The sequence below is a fragment of the Merops nubicus genome, unplaced genomic scaffold, assembly GCF_000691845.1.
Source record: "Merops nubicus isolate BGI_N331 unplaced genomic scaffold, ASM69184v1 scaffold14213, whole genome shotgun sequence".
Lineage (NCBI taxonomy): Eukaryota > Metazoa > Chordata > Aves > Coraciiformes > Meropidae > Merops > Merops nubicus.
In genome coordinates, this window is record NW_008601053.1 from 7,898 (window position 1) to 22,484 (window position 14,587).

General features: G+C 41.2%; 1 protein-coding gene across 1 annotated transcript in view; it reads right to left on the reverse strand.

Annotated features, from left to right (window-relative positions):
- Nucleotides 1–14,587, reverse strand: part of ANKRD17 (ankyrin repeat domain 17) — a gene marked incomplete at both ends in the record, with an annotated part of 36,718 nt that overhangs the window by 7,734 nt on the left and 14,397 nt on the right. Inside the window, 8 exons of the mRNA XM_008937887.1 lie at nt 811–906; nt 1,673–1,835; nt 2,648–2,823; nt 3,458–3,671; nt 4,404–4,546; nt 6,123–6,268; nt 6,354–6,465; nt 8,096–8,244. Of these exons, the coding sequence (XP_008936135.1) occupies nt 811–906; nt 1,673–1,835; nt 2,648–2,823; nt 3,458–3,671; nt 4,404–4,546; nt 6,123–6,268; nt 6,354–6,465; nt 8,096–8,244 (1,199 nt within the window). The remainder of the gene's footprint in view (nt 1–810; nt 907–1,672; nt 1,836–2,647; nt 2,824–3,457; nt 3,672–4,403; nt 4,547–6,122; nt 6,269–6,353; nt 6,466–8,095; nt 8,245–14,587) is intronic.

Sequence of the window (14,587 nt, forward strand, 5' to 3'; positions counted from 1 at the left end):
TGGCTCTCCCTGCAGGGCCGGCCGCACCCTGGGGGGAAGCTATAAGGCAAACTCACCACCTCTTTATGAAGGGCTGTGGGAATCACCCATATGTCAACCTTAATTCGGGGGCTCGGGGTTCAAACCCCAGCATTTCAACAGGTGACTTTTGAGGCAGAACTTTAAACTCCCTCCAGTGAATTCCTCTTCATACACAACCACGTTGGCTGCATAGCAGTGAAAATGTTTGAAGGCATAAGGTACCCACGACAGCAGCCAGTGATCACAGCCACTGGCAATAAAACATGTACTGATTTAAAAGATTCGCACCTCTTGAGCCTCGACACACTCATCACAATTAATTTCATACGCTACAAGAAACCACGTTACTGTCCATTAAGTTATCAGTTTTCTTCCTAGTACAAACCAGAGGAAGACTATGTATCTTCATACTTAATCTCACAGTCTTAGCAGAAGTTCATTCTGTTATCTCGACCCCAGTTCAAAAGCCATCATAAATTCAGTATAAACTTGCTCAACAGGGAGGAATGCAGAGCAGAGTGAGGCAACGACTGGGAGGAGACTTGAAAATAAGAATGGATAATAAACCCCACCACCTTTACTACTGCTCTCACAGCACTGAGGCGCGCAAAGGTACCGTGGCCACGTGCTCCTATTGTTTGCTAGTTTTTAAAATGAAAAATTTCAACTGGCACCATCATCTGGCTGACATCTCATGTTCCAGGAAGCTAAAGAGCACTCGTACCATCGACTCTTGAGCTAAGTCACAGCTCTACTCCTTCTCAACAACTTCCTTACTTACAATCTTACCTTGTCAGTAATTGTGGCAATGTATCTCATGCATTCCGAGTCTGATGGAAACTGGTTTACTTCTTTCACTAGGTAGCGCACCACTTTGACATGACCCTGAAAAGTGAGAGAAAAGACCCTGAAAAAGCTGCTTCTGGTTTGCTAAAAACACTCATTTTAGTCCAAGCACTCATTAAAAGTATTTAACTAAATCTCCTTTTTAGTTGTTCTTTAAAATTTGATCTTTATTGCCTCCTAAGCTAGCGAGGGATGCTTCCTCACATGTATGACAAGAGGAGACAAGCAATATGGTACCTCTTGTCACATTGCCCTTACTCCAGCCAGACTTTCACAAACTTTATTTTTAAACTATTTGTTTTCAAATGCCCACCTCTGGCAACTTAAAAGTTGCAGGCTCCTACAACCGTGCAATTTTTCAAATACTGCAGCCCTTGAACTACACTCCTTTGATAACAACAACCATCCCTAGAGTCAAACTAGGCTAAACTGCCCTTCTAATTTTTATTTCTTTTTTTTTTTTTGCAAAAGTGCTCATACTCTCTTGGAGAGGAAACAAACTAAATCTTGTCCCCCCCCTTCCCTCAACACAGATTTTCACTGCAAATTTTTCACTGCTGTTTTTACCTCTCAAGAGGCTCATGAGAACCAGCCTCAGTTAAAGTGCTTATAAAGCAAACTGCTACTAGAAATTAACATGGATATTACATAGGTGACACATATACCTAGTTTTGAGGATTCAATGCCAAGTATTAAAATGAGTTGACGTATTTTTAAATATCTAATTTCTGTCAGCTACGTCCTATTTATAACAACCGTGTAGGGACAATACTGGCTAAGTCCAAAGCTGAAGTTCATGTTCTACCTTTCGAAAGGCTGCCATAAGAGGAGTTATTTTCCTGTTATCTGCAGCATCCACATCAGCTCCAGCTTGAACAAGCAGTTGGACAACATCTAGGTGTCCTCCATTTGCTGCCAGCCACAGTGGAGTATTCCCCTTCTTGTTTCGCACATCAATGTGAGCTCCTCTACAATGACAAACATGTTCAATCAAAATCCTCCATGTATCAACCAGACTGGTAAAGCAGACATGGAACACAAGAACAATAGGGTAAAATTCAACACACATTTTTACATCAAACATCAGCATTCACCGAGCGCTCCCAAAAATTGCTTTTTTGTTTCTTCTGATGCTGTCAAGAGCTTCAAGTCAGTCTAAAAAAAATTTTAATATTCTAAATCATTCTGTTTGTTAGCTGTCTCTGAAGCTTCTCTAATTAGTTCATTAACTCCCAACCATCAATACACTGTATTCCTCATTACCTTACTCAAAACAGGTTGCAACATTTCAAGAGCAAGCCAGCAACCAGTGCTACTACTTGGAAAACAACGTAGCCAAAACTACCCAGGAAACAGAGTTACACTGAATGTGCATAGTGATCCCTCTAATAAAACCAGGGAATTATTCGGACACACACTTCACCTGCATCTTCTGTTGTTTAGGGACTCAGTGCTACAATCTAAAATGGTTGTGTGGCATGACTATGAGTACCATGTATGTACACTTTACAAGAAATTGTTTATTTCTAACAGTGACAATTCAGTGAGACAGGAAAAAGTTAGTCCTTTTGGGCAAAAGTGAGCAGCCTAACACCAAAGAGAACTTTATTTGATCACTTTCAGTAAATAAAAATTCATAGTAATGGTTGCCACAGAACCTCTCTCTTTTCCCACCCTGTCATGTATGTTGGGTCTAAGATCAGTCTAAGTAGGGCCATATTCAAGATATTTTTCTTCAAGGTGTATGGTAAAATCACAAATAAAAATGCAAATACAGCACCTGCTAATGAGAAGCTCACAGAATTTGTAGTGCCCTTTGTCTGCAGCAATGGTTAAAGCTGTATCTCTTGAAGAAGGTACTGGAGGAGCATTTACATCTGCACCTTTGTCCAGCAGAACTCTGCCCACCTCTGCATATCCACCAGAAGCTGCTTCCATTAATGGCGTGAGACCAGTCTAAAGATAAGCAAGCAGGAAAAGCAAGCAGTTAGTTGGGAGCGGGAGGTGGCTTTTACTTGAGAGCCAGGATTTATTTCAACTTCCAGCAGTGTATTTCTAGCTCTGGTGTAAGGATTCCAGTTGTTACCTGACCTATTTTATAGTGCTTAGCAGCACTTTGAAGGCACGCTCATCTATGGCTGGCCTGAGAAGAGCTTGCGCTGAGCAGCAGTGCACGGTGGCCCTCATCAGCATCAAGTCTCAGAGCCCACGTTACTATACAAATAATGCCAATCACATTTCCTCCCTCCGTTATGAGATCCTAGGCAGCCAGCATCTCAGAAGCACTTGGCTAGGTCAAAGGGGGACATAACTTAAACAAGAAGAATACTGAGCAGCTATCAGCATCATGTAAGGCCTCTGGAGCTCCTCTACAGCAACCATTAAGCACAAGAAAAAGAGAGGAACAGAACGCCACGCTTATGGCTGGTATCCTTTTCAATGCGTTAAATCCTTTTATAACTTTCTTTATAATACATGGTTCCGTTTGGGCAACTGAACTAGAGAAGACAAGGAAATCATCAGATGACCACAGAAATGATGACCAATAAGCACCTGCCTCTGGGGACTTACTCAGCTCTTTGTTCCTTACCTTAGCTCTGTGTTCCACGTTAGCTTTTCTGTCCAGCAGCAGACTGACCACTTCAGTTCTCCCTTGGAAACAAGCCAGAGTCAGTGCTGTATTCCTGTTGGTCTCTATCTGGGCATTTATATCAGAGCCCATGTCCAGTAATAGCTTGACAGCAGCAGTGTGCCCGTTCATGGCTGCCAACATTAAGGGAGAAATGCCCAATTTGCTGCCAGTTCTGAAAGACAAAGAAAGAAAAAAAACCCACTCTCTAAATCATAATCCCATTTCTGAAATAACTTTAACAGAACTAGTGAAGGCAGAGTATTTATCCAAGACAGAAGAAGCAGCTACACAGCAACTACTACTGAAGCTACAAGAGGTTCTCCGTAATAGTACTGCTTATGACAAGTGTTTCTGCTTAGAGATACTGTGCATGTTTCCTCTCCATTGCTGTAAAGTTAAAGGCATCTCTTATGAGGAGTGTAACTGTTGTTTGGACTCTCCCTTTTGACTCTTCTACCTCCCCAAGGATGCAGAAGCATCACACACGTGCATCTGCACAGGGAAAAAGCTCTCCTTACACTGCACAGGGAAAGTGGAGGGATGAGCACACACGCGCACACTCTTCAAAGAACCCAGAACTCATTTCAATCCAGCAGACCAACTAGAGCAAGAAGGAAGATTTCTGTCTCTGACAAAGGAGCCTGATCGTATGATATGGGAAACAAGTTAACAAAAAACATAATGGGAGATGGAAATTAAAAGAGCATTTGAAACGCACAATCAAAACCCTTCATTTCTAGCTCAAGGGGTAAGAGGCCTACTACAAATTAAACAATACATTGGTTGTGATCATGTAAGAATAGTTAAGATTCTGCTCCACAAAGTTCAAGAAATCTTTCTGGAGAGGGTAAAAAACTCAGAATGCCACAGAAACCATGAGAGAAGGGGTGAAAAGGGAACTTGCCTGGAATTTATTTCTGCCCCAGCATTTAGCAGAATCTTGATAATGTTCACGTAGCCACCAGAAGCGGCGAGGCTTAAAGGTGTGTAATCAGAAACATTCCTGTGCTCTTTGTTTGCCCCTCGAGCTAGCAGCAACTCCACCACCTGCAGTGTTTTAAGAAATAACATCTGGTTTTCTCCTGAACTTGCAAATCTATCCAGGGCAAAAGTTTTTGAAGCCTAAATATACCACTGACATCTTCCACCAGTATGAAAGTGATTTTACTCAGTTACTTCCCTGTGCTCCTTGCCTAAAACTCTGGCTGAAACTGTTTCCAAAGTCACTGTAAAACTCCTTTTACAAATCATGATTGCTCATTAGCATGCTTAAACCATTCATACCCATTTACACAACATAGCAAGAAAAATTTGAGATCTTTTAATTATTATTTCAGTCATCTTTAAAGGGTGCCAAAACCAGAGATTGTTTGAATACAGTATACAAAGTACTCTTGCTTTTTGACCTCTTCATTTCAATGCTCAGTTCACCATTCAGTTAAAAACTCATCCTCCAACTGAAGCTGTGGAGCAAACAAGAAAGCAATTGTGCTCTTTTATCTTCTGTTCTCCATTTACCTCACTACACCCAATGGTGTGTAGACTGTACACTGATATCTTATGCAAGAGCCATTAGAAAAATGAACGTTTGCATACGTTTAACAACACAAGCACTTTTCCCATAATTATTCCTTCCTTAGAGACTGATTTACAACCCAAATACTTCCACACAAAGTTTATATTCTGTAATGAAGTTTCTGCAGAAGACTTGACAAGAAACTAAGCTGTCTAGAAACTTAAGAAAAAGAACTCTGAGGTGAAAACCCACTGTGTCATCTCCAGTGCAACGTTTAATTTGCTCCGCTTTCAGCTTTTAAGCGTAAAACATGTTTAGATTAGACCCTGACCACTAAGACCACAGGACTGTTATTGCAGCTAACCTTCCAGCATCTGAAATCTGCTGGATGGCACTATAAACAATTTAGAGGAGCTTCAAGTTTTCATTAAGATTTTATATCGGCAAGTAATAATCTTTTAAATGCCACAGTAGCACTGTGAAGACAACCTGTTCAAGTGGGAGAGGTGTCTCCAACCTCTTTCATTTCCCGTCAGTCACAGAGGAAGGGGACCAGAATATGTAGCTTCCAGTGTGGCTTTTCCAGTCCAAACAGCACAAGCATTAACAAAATTATACACCTGAGACTTCTAACAACCATTAAAGAAAAATAAAACACAGATGTCATCATTAAGTCATAAAATACAGTACTTCACATAATATCAAAAAACCACCTTCCCCTACATTTACTTTTAATCAATCATTTGAAAAATGTTTTTCATGTTTTCACTAACAGATGCTGGAGTCATCTGCAGTACTCTGGTATATCATGGCCCAGAATCCATCAAAGTAAGTCCTCCTGACTTACTTATGGAACCAATCCATCAACTCCAGGTTCTGAACAGGAACACTCATCATATTCCTTTTTACACCTACATACCTATATTAGCCTGATGAAAGCTTCATGATGAGCCACTAATGATTACAGCCATTAAGGTGGTCTGCACAGTACTGCTCTGGCTTATAGATCGCTTCTTATCTTTTTCTATATATCTAGCAGATTCCTTTACTGTACTGACACAATATGTGACCTATGCACTGCTTTTGAAGACTTAAGCTTTACTTCACCTCTTGTCTTCCTCCTGAACAAGCCAAAGACAAGGGAGTGTCCTTGGTTCTCTCGGACTGGGCTTCAATATCTGCTCCATTATCCAGTAAGATTTCAACAACTCCCACATGGCCAGCTGTAGCAGCCAAAATAAGCGGAGTAAACCCTGGAATGAGAAAGGATGTGTGCTGATTTAGTGGGATGTACCGGAGAAGTGGAGAGGGTATGCACTGCCACAAGAAGATACGTACCTTTCTTGTCCCTGTGTTCAATGTTAGCTCCTCGCTCTAGCAGTGTTTGTACTAGTTCCTCGTGGCCACCGGCACAAGCAAGTGTCAATGCTGTGTCATGGTTACTCTCGGTCTGAAACACACAGACATCATACACACAACAAGGTAAGTACTGCCTTCCTCAGGCTCAACCTGTTATACTGCCTATTAGCCCACGTACAGCTATACCTGTGACAAAAGAAAAAGCTTCTGTAAACTAAAGACATGTCTACCAACGAGCTCACCCTTGTCTTTTGCGTTCAAGTTCATAACAGGATTCTATTTCTCAGGTCAGCTCTGTTGGGAGAGTTGAGAACAACTCCCAACAAGAACAGAAATTCTTCCAGAACCAAGATTTCACCTGTGCTTTGCTAACTAGATGGACTTCTCGACCATTGCTTGACTGTGACTGATGCACGGTACAATGAAAGCAAGAATTCTGTGTTTAATTCTTAAACATCCAGTTAAACCACAGGGGAAAAAATGCCTTGTCTCACTACTACTGTTGTTGAAGCCTCCAAACAATAGAAATTGACTACAGAAATCAGTGAGTTCACATAACACAGCCATGGAAAGGAACAAAACAACTGAACATAATACAGAAGTCTTTGAGCTTACGCTCTGCTTTCAAGTTTTCTCCCTTTAGAGCACTCGTACAGAGTCTCCAAGTGAGCATTTCTGGTGGTAGGTAGTTCTCAGTAGCAGCACCTGCAATGGAACAACGTGCGTTTCATTTTACAGTGCTGCGAGGGCACGTGTAAATGGCCACTATCCTATTTGAAAGAGAACTGAGAAGCTCAAGAGGACCACCAGTACTGTTAGTTATAACGTAGGGACTGACTATAATTTCTCTCTCTCCTCTTCAACAACAGCCACCACCAAAATAACAAAATCACCCAATCACATGCATTTCTTTGCTATATGAGAAGTTAATTTTACTTTATTTTGACCCAGAGTACTGGGCAACTCATCATAAACTTGATCTGCACTGGTTTCTACCAGCTCACAACAAGGCTGGTCAGGTTATGGCAAGAGTTCCCGGATGCGTTCACAGCAGGAGCCAAGTGCCATGAGCCACTCAAGCAGCCAGGACTGGTTTTTCAGAGGTTTCTCTCCCTTTTTCCACAACCATCTCAGGCTGTTCCTCTTCCTCACACTGCCTATGTCTTAGCCATGTTATGTATTGTCCAGAGCCATACATATACTACACAGTACATCCATGATTATTTTTTTCTGTTTGATGGCCAGCTAGCTGTAAATCAACATGAAAGTAATTTTTAAAAAGGACTACTTCAATACAAAAATGTCTTTTCTCTAGTGGGAATGAGAGCTTGCATTATGTTCTTTTATTAAAAAAATACCCAGAAATTTAATATTAGTTTCAAGCTGGGTGATCACTGCCCAGCAACTTCCAGCACAACAGTGTGCAACATTTTAAAAAAGTACTTTCTGTCAGAATTCAACTTCGCTGTTTGTTATAATCACTCCAACAACAAATAACAAGTGTTTATTCATTCCAAGACCTTCTTTTTGTTCAGCGAGAGCACAAAGGAAAGTGGGTTGCAACTCTCTGGGGAGCTGTACAAGCTTTCTAAAAGCAGCACATCAAGACTCTGGAAGGCAATTCATTACACACCTGTGCTGTTGACTACCCTTGAATTATTCAGGATGCAGAAGCAGAAGAGGTCGACGCCTCTGAGCTGCAGTGAGCACTGCAGGCTTACCTGGGCATCGATATCTATTGCAGGGTAGATCGGTAGCATGGCTGAAGGAGAAATGATGGGACTCGGAGTTGGCGTCTGAGGCTGGGAGACAGAAGTTGCAATGCTGTGGGTAGGAGTGTTTGACATTGCAGATGCTCTTCCGCTCACTGCTGTTGAACAGAAGAATTACACTTAGCAAAAAGTAGAAACACTTCCAAACTTTAATGTGACAATCAAGTGACACTGTTCCACAAAAACGTGGTTTCTACACATTTAACCCAATCTTTGAACCTTTAGCTCTTGGAATTTAATAACTATGGAAAAGGTTAACTGTACTTGACCAAAGCAGTAGTTAAGAATCATATTGGCATGTTCCTAGAAGCCCACCACAAACAAAAAAAAAAAGAAATTTTTTAAACCCAAGTTCTTTCCTACAACAAGTCAGCCATTATTTGGACCAGGAGTTGCACACCTTCAGAAGCATGACTACAGAACCAGTCCAAACAACGGCTATCTATGCAATTTGTCTTAGAACAGTTTAAACAATCTAATATAGTAAAAGGTCTGTCCAGCCTTCACCCGCCCATGCCCTGGCCCCCATCAACACGACGAAAAAAGCAACAGTGCTAGCGTCAGGATGCTCACATGGCAGAATTTGTTGAGACCAGAGAAGTGGAAGCTTCTTAACAGCTACTTTGCAGAAACTTTGGTCAAGGTTGTTAGAATAAGCACAAGTTAATACTATTTTACAGTTGATGACAGTGTATTAACATGACATAAAATAGCACCGACTGCAACGTTTCCCTGAAATAGATTTCATACATAAAACGTTTACAAGCACAGAGCAAACGGATCTAAAAGAGCCTTTGGAGAAAAACTCCCTTTTCCCAACTTTTTGGTTTTGTTTTTTTCCTTAAATGAATTTGATTTTTTCTCCCTGGCTTTTTTCCAGTACTTCTACAGGTGGTTATCAGGTGAGATCAGCAAAAGAGGAATTAAGGTCCCGTACACTTCTCCTGTCAAGAGGACAAAAGCACCTTGAACTGCAAAACAAAAATGCAGTTTCCACGTGTGGTCAGTGTTCAGCTAGCACGCACCACTGAGTAACTTTATGGAACATCAAAACAATGCCCCTTTATCCCAAACTTCTCAAGCCCTGTTAATTTTTCCAAAGGGTTTAATAATCAGCCATGTCCCTAACTGCCTGCCATTGATAATTAACTCCTGTACTTAATTAGCAGTGCTAAGCTCTTCAGGAGATGCCACAAAAATTGTATCCTAACATGCCAGTGTGCGTACTCCCTTTTCTACAAGGCAGAGAATATTTTTCATCTGTTACAAATTTCATTTCTGGACTTCCTATACACAATCCCAGCAAATTTCTGTCACTTAGAGAAACAACCCTGCCCCCAATGTAATGTAAGAAGCATGATTAGCCTTCTATTTAGGAGTAAATCAAGAATCAGACGCCATTGGTCTCTGTATTCAGAACACCTTTTGAAAACTTTCCTGATTTTATGAGACAAATTACACTAGGTATGGATTAAAACAAACATACAGAAGCTAAGCCAAAGTATTCTGGCATGAGGTCAAAACCTATAGCTAAGGGAATTGACTACTGAGGAGAACTAACCAAAGACCACAACAAAATATCATTCAGTGGAGCACCTAATTTAAAGCTTTCTCATTTCTTATCCTGCCTGTAAATTTGAGACATAACCTACAAATGCAATTTCAAATTGCTTTTCTATAGAAGGGTAAGAAGTTCCCAGTTTGACTCCTGCTCCCTGTTTTACATACAGGGTCATAACAAGTAACTTTGGAAAACTAGCGTATTTGCCTTCTTTCTGTAAGTTCAAAGAGGAAGTTAAAGCAGCATAAAACAGTAAAGGAATTATAAAGGATCATCAGACTTGTCTTTCACATCTAATCCAAAAGTACACAATCAATATGGTAAAATGGACTGGAAACCAACCAAATATGCTTAACACAGATGACAGAAAAGCACAATCATTGATTAATCCACACAAGAAAAAAAAATTCATTTTGCTACAGTAGCACATTATTTTAAACAGTTGCTAAGAATTCCTGCTGTAAGCCCAATACAGGAGCTGAGGAGCACCTCCTATATTACTTGAGACGCTAGTAGAGTTCTTGGACTTCAGAAAAAAACCCAAACAATTAATGTGTCTGAAGTCACATGAAGTCTATTATTTAAACCAGTGGTGTTAGGGGGAGGAAAACCAAACCAAACCCAGAAGAGACACGTTTAAAAGCCAACGTCCCTCCTCCCACAAGGAGGAGAACCTTTGTTGTACAACCCTTATATAAATGTTCTTCTGCATACTAGTAGAGCAGAATATGTATGTTGACTTACAGTTCTCGTATTAAATATATTTCAAGTGTGCTTCGGCAATAGTTCATTGACAAATATAGTTCATATCCCTACAGCACATTTCAACTTGTACTTGAAACAAGGTATTAATTTTGATGGGTAATGATTTTAATTATATTTATTTCAACATCACCTCTGCAGAGTCCAATTTTGTCACGAACATGCCAAGGGCCACAAACAGAACCCTGACAGCGTCCAGACAAAAACATTCCAAGTTTCCAATTAGCCACAAGGTTTTCACAACAGTCTGGAGCAGTGAAAAGAGTACCAACTAGCTTGACCATCAAACCTAAATGCATATATAGACAGAGGTTTACCCTCCCCCTCTGCCACTCCACATACTTTATCGCACCCATGGTCAAGTTTAACCAAAAGCCTGTACACTTCAACACTAAAACATCATTACTTGACACATGGGATAACCAAGCCTTCAAAATGAGTTCACTACTAGAGTATTTTAGAACATATGTGCCTGGGTATTGGATCAGCTACACGTCTTAAGCACTTTACGAAACATGGTCAGGCTTCTGCTACAGAATACACTACTCCAAGCACCACCTGACTGCTCTAGTCCAAGTCTTCTACATTTGTTCTGATATTAGACAATCAGTTTTGTGCTTACTGGCACTAACAGCATAGCTGCTCTTCATGTTCACATCTTTCTGGACATCTCAGCTTTCTCTTAAATTAAAACAAACAAACACACTAAAAAAAGAACCCAAACACCCTCACAGTTGCTACCTTCGTCCCATGCCCATCAGTCTCACCATCCAGAGAAGCATTTGGCTTACAAATGCAGCCCCAACATCTGGGGAAGAAAGAAAGCAGTGAAGTTGACCCATTAGAAAACATGAAAAGTAAGACACTTAATTTGAGCTAAGGGAATTTTTTTCCTTCACTGATTTACACGTCCTAAGCCAAGAGGTGCATCTGGAAAAAAGCCTAACATTTTGAAAATAACATGGGGTTGTTTGCACTGTTCAAGTTTGCTGCTTCCTCAAATACTTCATAGTAGCTGCTAAGTGCAACGTGTTACAAAAATCAAGCACCTTTATAATACCATTTCATCTTTATGATGACCATTAAGTTTCTTACTAGTGCTGTCTGATTGTGGGCATAGCATTGCTCTTACACATTTCTTCTTTATCTCCTGTAATGTCAACAGCAGATGTATAAAAGAACAGCTCCACATTCCACTGCAATAAAGCCAAGAGAAGGGACTGAAAAAAATACATTATAAGAAGTGTACTAGATACCTCAGCTTTTTCCAACTTTTTTCAAACCAACTTAACACACTTGTTCCACAGCAGTTTCTTCCTCCCTGCCCCTCGTATCTCTGTAGTACCTTAAGTTATGTCCCTGCCACACATGCTTAAAATCAACAGGGAACACTTCAGATATGTAACATGCCTTGAATTACAACAGTCAAAGTTATGTTCTGAATTCAACTACACAGTGTCACTCCTAGGCACTAAAGGCTCCAAGATGAAGCCCGAAAACCACAACAAGCCTGTAGTTCTGCTGATTAGCTATAGCCTGAAACACAGGCTACCACAGGCTTTGCCCCACACAACTCCACCTGCCTAGCAATAGATGGAAGCCTCTTAATACTCCAAGGGCAAAGGTCTAAATGCATATAGCATCCACTGCAAGAGCAGCACAGCCATTGGCAGCAACCAATTGTGGTTATACAAGTGCTAAAAAGCTACAGCCTCAATTTTCTGCAGCTCTTGCACGGGTCACAATTGGGACAGAACCTCCTGATTTTTCTGGGATGTTGGCATTCTATTACAGTAGTTTTTTCAGCGTTGAGTTTCTGTGAAGAACTTACAGTCCCTGCATATTCTTTCTCACGCAGTTATTTAGAGAGTTACAGTTAAAACTGACTCATCCCACAAAGAAGCTTCGAGGAATTTATCTTATCAAGTGCCTCCAGATTCCTCAAGTTCTTTGTGAGGCTCTGCTACTGGACATAAACTTTTGAATAGCTACTGCTTTAAAAAAAGGTTTGCTGGACCTGCTCAAGCAAGGCCAGAGGAGGCCACAGAGACAACTGGGGGACTGGAACCCCTCTGGTATAAGGACAGTCTGAAAGAGTTGGGCTTGTTCAGCCTGGAGAAGAGAAGGCTCCAGGGAGATCTTGTGGCCTTTCAGGACTTCAAGGGGGCCTGTAACAAAGCTGGGGGCAGACTTCTGAGCAGGGCCTGTTGTGACAGGACAAGGGGTGATGGTTTTAAACTAGAAGAGGAGAGATCTAGACGAGAAGTAAGCAAGAAATTTTTGACACTGAGGGTGGTGAGACCCTGGGCCAGGTTGCCCAGAGAGGTGGTCGATACCCCATCCCTGGAAACATTCCAAATGAGGCTGGATGCTGCTCTGAGCAACCTGCTCTAGTTGCAGATGTCCTTGCTCCCTGTAGGAGGGTTGGACTAGATGAGCTTTAAAGGTCCTTTCCAATCCAAAACATTTTATGATTCTATGAATTTAAACCTCATTCCCAACTGCATTTGTGCAAGCACATACTAAGACCTGGGACTAAGCAGTACAAACACATTCACTCAAACACACGTTGGAAACACCTGCCCTTGCCCGAAAACTAGGCATGAACACTGGAGTACGTGGCAGATGACCTAAAACCACAGAGGCCCAACATGTTATATGCTGTTCAACACATAAGAAATGACCTCACTCAAATTTCAAGTCATACTTAAACACAGCAGAAGTGCATTGCTCAGATTCTTCATAAATACCAATAACTGTTACTATCCCATCTCTTGAATTGTGTAGCTGCTCTCCTTACATATCCCAGCAGCTCCATGTGATCAAAATCTTCACTACTGATGCATGATGCAGTTTTATATACTTTTTCATGCATCCAATTTGGTTTTTATCCACAGGCAGCTTCTAAGCTGTATGTGTAGGCTTCATTCCTAACACCAGATTTTCAGAGAAGAATCTCTGAAGCTCCCAAAAGTTTCTGTAATCTTTAATGAGGCTTTGCCTCACCATCAGGTTACACATTAGGTGCCTAATTTGAAAAGGGATTGTTTAAAATACTTGGAACGACATCACCTGCTATTTTAAACCATTACCTTATCTTCTATTCACTCTGCACCATTATTGCACCAATAACTCCTGCAGTATACACAGGACCAGGTTCACACCTCTGGGCTGTAACACTCCTGGAGTTTAACCTTTCCTCCGAGACACACTCCTCATTCTAATGTGCTTTACAAAGCAGACTTGTCAAAATAGATAGCACTTGAAAAAAATGAACGTTCATCAGCTTAACCTAGGGCACCTCAGCAGATTTTCATCGAGTGATATGATTTTTTTAATGCTACGACCTAACAGTTACTCTGCATTCAGCCAAGTAGTCAGAGTGAGTATTTCGATGATTACTTTACCGTGGAATGGGAAGTAAGTGCAACTGAAATGGGTGTAAAGGAAAGCAACACCACCGACTCACATTTCCTGCGGTATTTAAACCCCATTTCATTAGTTTCTTTTACAACTTAAAGTCTTAAAGAATACATGTCACTGGATAAAGAATTCTCTACAGCGACTGAGAAGAATTTGGTCAGGCTAAATTTGTTTCTTGCTGGCAAAGCAGCCTCTTTATGAGTCAACATTTTAAGAAGTCATAGGATAATCAACTTCTTCTCCAAACAGAAATAAAAGCTTCCAACAGGTAGACTATTCAAGGCCAACTGGAGTTGCTCTCATTCCAAAGCCAAGCCTACAGCTTCCTTACTGGCTACAGGCTTGACGTGGTGCTACAGCTGCTCAAAGCCTATTCCGAGTGCTCCAAGTCAGTTCTTGGTTAGCTAGTCCCAAGAAATAATCAGCACCACCAAGATGTTCCTGAGCGACAAACAGGCCGAAATGAAACTGTCAGACGCTAGAGCACCCCCCCCAAACTATGCAGAGTTAAAAATGCCACTTCCACCATACCAACCTGACCAACAGGCACCAGTTAGCTCAAGAAAAGGCAAGGCAACCCTGCAAATTGAAAAGTTAAAACTAGTTTTCCGAGCTCCTCCAGACAGGGGTCAGCAGGCTAGCGGTGCTTGCTTTAAGCCAGCAGGCCTACACAAACACAACCACACACACAACGC